This window comes from Morone saxatilis, unplaced genomic scaffold (genome assembly GCF_004916995.1).
Source record: "Morone saxatilis isolate NCDOM2014 unplaced genomic scaffold, NCSU_SB_2.0 Contig22, whole genome shotgun sequence".
NCBI lineage: Eukaryota > Metazoa > Chordata > Actinopteri > Moronidae > Morone > Morone saxatilis.
Window position 1 is genome coordinate 26266710 of NW_023339785.1, and position 8248 is coordinate 26274957.

At 42.4% G+C, this 8248-nt stretch overlaps 1 protein-coding gene across 1 annotated transcript in view; it reads left to right on the forward strand.

The window, feature by feature from the left end:
- The window catches only part of LOC118333399 (transcription factor COE3-like), a gene marked incomplete in the record, with an annotated part of 64521 nt that overhangs the window by 9066 nt on the left and 47207 nt on the right, over positions 1-8248 (forward strand). The window contains 3 exon segments of the mRNA XM_035669006.1: positions 731-880; positions 985-1102; positions 6915-7048. Of these exon segments, the coding sequence (XP_035524899.1) occupies positions 731-880; positions 985-1102; positions 6915-7048 (402 nt within the window).

Here is an 8248-nt window from a genome sequence, read left to right on the forward strand (position 1 = left end):
TTGTGTGTGTCTGTGTTATTGTGTGAGCGTGCCTTGTTGCTTCTGCCAGGCCGGCCAGCTGGCTCACACCAAAACACAACCTGGATGTGTTTGTTAGCTGTTGATGGCCATCTGTGTGTTTGATTTATTCTGTAATATAGATTCATGACATATGGTCCCGTTTCAAACACCCAATGTCAACATAGTTCCCCTTTTTTAATGATTTGACATCAGGGTTAGGCGTTAGGAAAACACTTTTACAAGAAAGACTTTTCACGAGTGGAAAAGTTGTTTTGAAATTGTTTCTGAATCTTATCAAGCCTCTTTGGTTTTTAAGCCATATTCTAAATACCAATGCAGTGTCCTTCACATGGTGCTAACAGTCATTGAGGATGAAGGGCAAGTCTTTGGAAGTTTGGATTCACAAAAGTATAAAACTAAAGGTCAAACCTGATGTTTTCTCAAACTTCAACTGGCTCACAGTCATATATTTCCAACAGTTTTGCTGGATTGTGCTGCTTTATTTGCCTTCTTGTATGTTCATCCAAAGCCTTTTTGTGGCATTTCAAAGCAGCCTCAGTCGGTTTGGATTTGAGACCAAAAAACATGTTCTACATATCCACAAGGATATTCCACAAGGAAATTCATTTTGACTTTCCAACAGTATGAAATATTAATTTCTATATCTGTATTTTGGGGTTCTGTCTGTACTGTATGCTGGAGACTGAGCTTTAGTTCACATATCCTGAAGGAAAGCAATCTCTGGTCTAATGGTTCACTGTTAACCTCAAATATTGCCTGTTCTCTCTGTCTCTGCAGATTCTTCCTTAAGTTTTTCCTCAAGTGCAACCAGAACTGTCTAAAGAATGCAGGAAACCCACGAGACATGAGGAGGTTCCAGGTAAGCGACTCACCTAAGAGTCCGACAGGTGACCCCCGCTGTAACTGACCCCCGCTGTGACTGACCCCCGCTGTAACTGACCCCCGCTGTGTTTGTGTGTGCAGGTCGTCGTCTCCACTACGGTCAACGTGGACGGTCACGTGCTGGCGGTGTCAGACAACATGTTCGTCCACAACAACTCCAAACATGGCCGCCGTGCCCGACGTCTGGACCCCTCTGAAGGTTAGACGTCGCTCAGAGACGAGAAATATAAAACCTACCACAACCATTTCCACTGGGGCAGTCTGAGGGCCGGTTCGGGGCCGGGGCCTTGTGGCCAGCTGGCTGTGGATTTATTAGCTGTTTAACACGTTGATGTTACAAACGTAGCATTGGGCTAGCTGGCTATCTAGCTGGCTGTTGGTCAATTAACTTTATTCCAACATTACACGAACATAATGTCTCACATTGCTTTAGTTAACTGACCGACAGCTAGCGTAACCATGGTAACAGTAGCTAACACTGGAGTCGCATTCAGTGACGTAAGTCGAGATTAGTTAATTTAACTAAAAAAAACGTTCAAACAAAAAAAAATTCTTGCTTTTGTCATTTCAAAAAATACCTTAAAAGTACTACTCAGTAAAAGAATATTTAGTGTCACTTGAAGTTACGAGTAAAAGCTGCTTCATTAAGAATCTTTTTGAACTTTCGATGTGATCAGTTTCAATAATTTGTTTTAAAGTAGTTACAAACATTTCCTGTATTATTTGTGTCCATCACTTGAATCTGAGCCGCAGTGATTTCCTGACGTCCAAAAACATTGAATCCTACATTTCCCATAATGCACCTGACAAATTGTCTTTAATAAACAGAGGAACAATAACAGGAAACGAGATGAATCTAAAATAAAAGCTGCTCCGCTCTCTACTGGAGGGAAGTTGTCATATTTTGGGGGCGTTTGATTTATAATATTTGCTAAAACAAATGAACAAACTGAATGTGACAAAAACAAAGTGAATCGGAGTGAAACAGGGACGGCAGGTCTGTATGAAAGCAGCTGCTGGCAGGTCCCCGTCCTGCCCCGTGTTCCTGTTACTCTCCCGAGGACGGCGAACAAACGCTTCGTTCTTCCACCGCTCCACAGCGACCAAATAAAATGCATCATTCGCGTATAAACTTCACACGATGAAACTCGACTCGGAGAGCTGGAGCTCAGCGGCGACATTTCCTCTGAAGTTGTAAACTTTAATACCTCGTTGCCCTGTCCCCACTGTAATAAAACCCTCCCGCCTCAGCGCGCCGCTTCCAGGAGCGATGACATAAGTCTCTCGCTTGATTCGGCCTACGTGGAGTGCCAGATGGGCGGAGCTTAAACATACCAGTACCAGCTTTTTCAGACAGCATCAGTAAGGATGGAGGTCACAAGGAAGTGACTTACTTACTTAATATTCTTCATCTAAACCCAGCACTCAGTGTGGAAAGCCCCACCCGTCTGGCCCCTACAGGAGAATAAAACAAACTATATTTACTAAAACTATTTGATACCAATCAAGCATAAACAGATCAATATATCCACTCTCTAACTCTCCAAACCACGTCCTCTGCAGGTTTCTCCACTTTATTTGCTTTAAAGTTTGAGGCTTATTCTGAAGTTTGTTTTGTGCTACTCTGAACACCAGATGGGTGGAGTTTATGATATAAAGGCATTAGAAAGTCTCAGCTGAGATGTCAGCTACTGAAAGTGAAACTGACTCTCAAATGTGTCTGAAACACTCATCACTTATTGTGCCGTTCTTTCTGATAAACTCCACCTGTCTGGCACCTTCAGAAAGTTAAAACAAACCATAAAAGTAGTTTTTAAATCTGACATCAAGAAGCCAACAAACCCTCTAACGGCGGTTTCCCTCATCTCAGTTAAAAGTTTGAAGCATTTCCAGGAGAGATGGTGTAACTGATGGTGTTACATCATGGTGTAACTGCTTCGCTTGTTTTAACCTACTTGTAATGCCAGATGGGTGGAGCTTACCACAGCAGGACGTTTGAAACCATCAGGTCAAACTGAAAGTGACATAAAAGAGGCTTTCACTTAAATGTTCTTTCGTCTAAACTTCACGGCAATTCTCATTTATCGTGTGAGGTAAACTCAACCCACCTGAGACACACAGTAGAATAAAACAAGCCCTGAATCATTTTGTCACAAGTCCCCTCCCACTCTCACATCCCAAACCTCCGCAGTCTCCCTCAACTTGTTTTAAAGTTTTGAGGTTTTTCCAGAAGAGATGATGCAACTTGTGTGCTTGTTTTAGTCTCCTGGGAACACCAGACGGGCGGGTCTTACAATACCAGAGCATCAGAGTATCAGGTTAAACTTTTAGTTGCAGCAAAGTAAGAATAAACTCACTATTGTACATTTCTGTCTGTCGTGATGCTCTTTTAGTCTTATGAGGCAAACCCCACCCTTCTGGGAAGTACAAGAGAGTGAAACAAAACATACAAAAAATTTCCACCAGTCAGATTTTAAAAAGCCATCGTGTCCTCCTTGTTTCACCTCCCAACCGACCACCGCTGCAGTTTCCCTCCACTTGTTTTAAAGTTTGAGGCTTTTCCAGGAGAGATGGTGTAACTCTCTTGTTTTAACCTGCTGGGTACCCCAGACGGGTGGGATCACCATATTCGGGCATTCAGTGAAATCTTAGTGTTCAAAAAGTAGAGTAAACCAACCGAAACCTTCCCACCCCTCTGGGACGTCGAAGAGAGTAAAACAAACCCTTCAATTTCAGACTCTTTGTCCCTCTTTCACATCCCAAACTGCCAGCTTCACTAAACTTTAAAGTTGAGGTTCTTCCAGGAGATGCTGCAACGTGTGCACTTGTTTTAATCTCCTGGGTACACCAGACGGACGGGTCTTACAATATCAGAGCATCAGAAAGTATCAGGTAAAACTTTCAGTCAATGAAAAGTAAGATTAACCTGACATTCATCTGTCTTCTAAACATTTACTCTTATGAGGTAAACCCCACCCTTCTGGGACATACAAGAGAGTGAAACAAACCCTACAACCATTTGCCCCCACTCCTGCGTCCTTCCCGTTTCACCTCCCAAACGACTACCTCTGCAGTTTCCCTCGACTTGTTTTAAAGTTTTGAGGCTTTTCCAGGAGCGGATGATGTAACTGTCTCGTTTGGTTTAACCTACTTGCAGCACCAGGCGGGTGGTGTTTATCACACCGGGGGCGTTTCAGACAGGATAAGGTTGTTGATCAAAGAAACAGCCGAGTAAGCTGACCTCCTGTGATTGCTAAAACTTTGTGCACTCTTACTCCGCTGTTTGTGCGGCAAACCCCACCTGTCTGGCACGTCCAAAGGGATAAAACAAACGACACCGATATGTCATTCAAGCTGAGATGTTCTTATTTCTCACCTGCGATGGTTCCCAGAGACTCTGAGGAAACTTAATCAGCACTTAAACATTCAGTTTCCACTCAGAGGGCGCAGGGCGTACTGTACGGAGTCCTGCAGGGGCCAAAAGGGGCCTGTTGTTTACCAGACGGCCCTGTATCTCAGCCCACAGAGGGAAGCTCGGTGCCTTTCATCTCCTCCAGACTGGGATGTTTTCAGAGCCGATAAAAAGCCCCAACATCTGCTCCCGCCTTTGTCCCCAACCCTCAACCCCCCTCCGTCTCCTCGATAAAACTTTCCGCCGCCTGCTCCTCGCCTTTGTGCTCTATTCATTTCATTGGAAAGTCCCCAACCAATGCCGCCGCCCCTCAGACCCATCGCGCTGTTTGTTTACTGCTGTGACAAAAGAGGGAAATTAATAAGGAGATGACAATCGAGTCCTCGGAGCGGGAACATCCTCGACCCTCCGCTGCTGCTGCTGCTGTCGGGTCGACGGATTTTCTTTCATCTGGAAACTCTGAGTGACTTTGAAAAGTTGGTGCTGTAACCAGCGGGTTCCCGACCCGAACGTCTCTCTACAACTACAACTACAACTCCCGAATGAACGATGTGTTTAAACTTTGTTGATTAAGACTTTTTAAAAATGGTCTGTCGTCTTCTGGATCGAGTTTTGATTAGGACCCAAAAAGTCAGAACGAAATTTAAAGCGCTTAATATAAATAAATAATTTAAATATTACAAGCTTAAATAAATGACACTGTTTACATAATAATGCAAATTATTATCAAAACTAATAAATTATTAGTTTACTCTTTAATCACAGCTGCATTCATTATTAATAAAATATTAAATATGATTTAAAAAATATATTTTCTACGGCTGCAGTTTTGGCCCTGAACCCTGTGGGTCGTGTCGGGTCCATTCGGTTTCGGGCTGAGAATAACAACATTGATGTAATGTGAAATTACGTTTAATGTTCGAAAGTATCTTTTATTCCTGAATGTTTTTATATTTTTATTATTATCTAATCCTGACAAGAATTGAACTGAATTAATTTAAAAATGCACCACCGATGCTCTTTGTCCAGTTCAAATATTGGTTCCAAATATCGTCTCCTTGATAACTAATAGTTAATATCTACGTCAGTCCTGAAGAAAACCGTATCTATTCCTGCTTTATACTTTTTGACCCACTGAAGTCATAAATAAAAATTATAAAAGTATCATTAAGAGCGTATATCTTAAGCACGCTCTCCTGGTTTTCCTTTCCATTGGCTTGCAGTGCCGGTAACTTCCAGTGAGAGAACATTACTCCACTAATAGTGTTGAAATTTGTAACAGGAATGTTTAATAGAGTCTCTGAACAAACACTTTATGGATCAGATCACGTACTAAACAAAAGCAAACTCAGAGCTCTGACTGGAACATCAAATCATCCTCCCAATAAAACGGCTCTCGGTCCGGGAAAAGGTTATAAACCTGCGGAGCCTCGTCTTGTTTCCTTGCTGCTCTTGAGTCCGTCCGCCTGTCTGACTCGTCCGGGCGGCAGTCTAGTCAACACGGAGACGCTGTTTATGTGGAGCCCCTTATTGATCTCTGTGATGGTGGAAAAACCAATCATTTTGCATGTATTAGTGGCGGACTAACAGGCTGCTGGTAGATCAGTCCTGTGTGACTGGAAACTGTTCAATAATTAGCTGCAGTTGTGTTAAAGATTTGTCAGTTCTGAAACTCTAAAGTCGTGTTTAGGGTGGTCGGAGGTCAGAAGTCAGAGGTCAGAAGTAAAGCAGTCAATGTTTTGTCTTCCTCTTTCCTTAAACAATAAAACAAAACAAATATTTATAAAAGATAAAATTATCACTCTTTTAAATAATCTTTTAGCTTCTCTTCATCTTCACACTCCTCCAGGTGACAAAGTGCTAATTACAAGCTTTGCTGCTAAAACGGCATTTTATTTATTTTCTGCAGCATGAAACTGCTCTTTAGTGGAAACAGGAAGTAGATCAATTAAAGGTGTCGATCTGAATCTTGACGGAAGATTTAATTCAACAAACCAGAACCAAACTGTTCTGAAACATTAGCTACTCTAAAGTAAACTGTTTAACTGTAAAAATAAATCACCTTGATTCAGTCGTTTTAGCTCTCTTTAGCACTCTAGCTAACCTGAAACTGTTCAAACTGTTAGCTGAACCTGAAACGAACTGAGTGAACTGAACCATTAGCCCTAACCCTAAACCAAATCAAAGTGTTTTAGCTTCTAAACTGTTAATATCTAAAAATCAGTTTGTGCTGCTGAACTGAATCATTTGCTAACAATAACTGTTGAACTGTTAGCTAATCTCTACGAATCTCTTTCAGTTAATGAACTGAAATCTTAATTTACCAAGACTGTTTTTGCTGCTAAACGTTAGTTAAACTGAACTGAATTAATAGCTAACCTAAATAACTAAAAGTTGAACTTGAATCAAACACTTTATTGAGTTGTTTGCTAATCGTTTGGATTTATGTGTGATAATGATGTAACGTCTGTTTGTTGTCTTTTAATGGTGGAAATATCTGTTTGTTTCTGTTCCTGTGAGATTATTTTCAGTGATTTTGTTCGGTGGCTGTTTCTAACTGTATCGCTCATGTTGCTGTTGTGTCGCTGTGTTTCCGAAGCAGCCACGCCCTGCATCAAAGCCATCAGCCCGAGCGAGGGCTGGACGACCGGCGGCGCCACCGTCATCCTCATCGGGGACAACTTCTTCGACGGTCTGCAGGTCGTCTTCGGCACCATGCTGGTGTGGAGCGAGGTGAGAGGACGTGAACCTTACTGCTGTGATCTTAAACCCTGGAATAGTTTGGAAAAGTTGAATTAATTTGTAATGGTAGAAAGAAATCTGTGTTGCGATGTTTGCATTTAATTTATCAGATGAAACAGAAACAGCAATTTCCAGGAAAACAATTTCTGGCACAGCGGCTGTGCAGCTGCACGTACTGAGGCCTTCATCATGTTCTCCATCTTCTTCGTCTGCACACACTCATCGACACACACATCCGTAGAAACACCTGCATCTGTATCTGCAGCTCCACCAGGTCTGCATGCCCCCAAAAATATGTAGATTTAGTGCGCGTTGAGGTGCGGGAGGAGCCGCGCATACGGTGCGCCATGAAATATTGAAGCAGGTCCAGAAGAGCAGAACACCTGGTGGGGAAGGAGGGAAGGAGGCGTGAGGCAGACAGATATATACCTCCACACGCTGTTCGCTTCACATCACACGCCGCTGACGGAGCTCCTCGCTTTGATCAGCGTCGTCTGGCGGCGAGCAGACGGACTCCAAAGCCCAGCATCCCTCTGAACACAGACTGCACGCTGACCCAGATTGGAGGAAGACGGTCTGACTGTTTTCCACAGAAAGTTTGTTAACGGAGAGAAAAATCTGCAGGCTTTCAATTCGCTGGAAATAAAAATGTTCCACAACGAGACGCCATAAATCTGCAGAGGAAGTGAAGAAGGTTGAAATAAATATTAAAAAGAGTTGAGGTTTTTTATTGAAGAGCTGAAAGCAACTGATGTGTGGAGGTGTACGAGAACTTTAAAAAACTAAAGCACACAGTTGTTTTTAGAGTGTATATTATTATTATTTTATTATTATTATTATTATTGATCGCAGTGTACAGAGCTTCAGTCTCTGATCAACAGCCTCGTCCTGCATCAGAAAGCAATCAGCTGATAGATCAATGAGAATAAACAGAGAATCTGAATATTAAGTCTGATTGTTCAAATGATAAAAATACAGAATACAGACAGAATTCTTAAATTTTTTAAATATTTTATTTTCTTTAATTGATAATGACAGCTAAAGATAAACCGGGAACTGAAACAACGCTGGACATCAGCCGGTGTCCGTTGGTCCGCTCCGGTTCTGTGGCTCATTCGGGCCCCGCTCTGGTTCTGCTCCTACGTTAGCAGTGTTTGAACTCCCCCAGTCCTTCCAGCTCTCAGTCCGGGT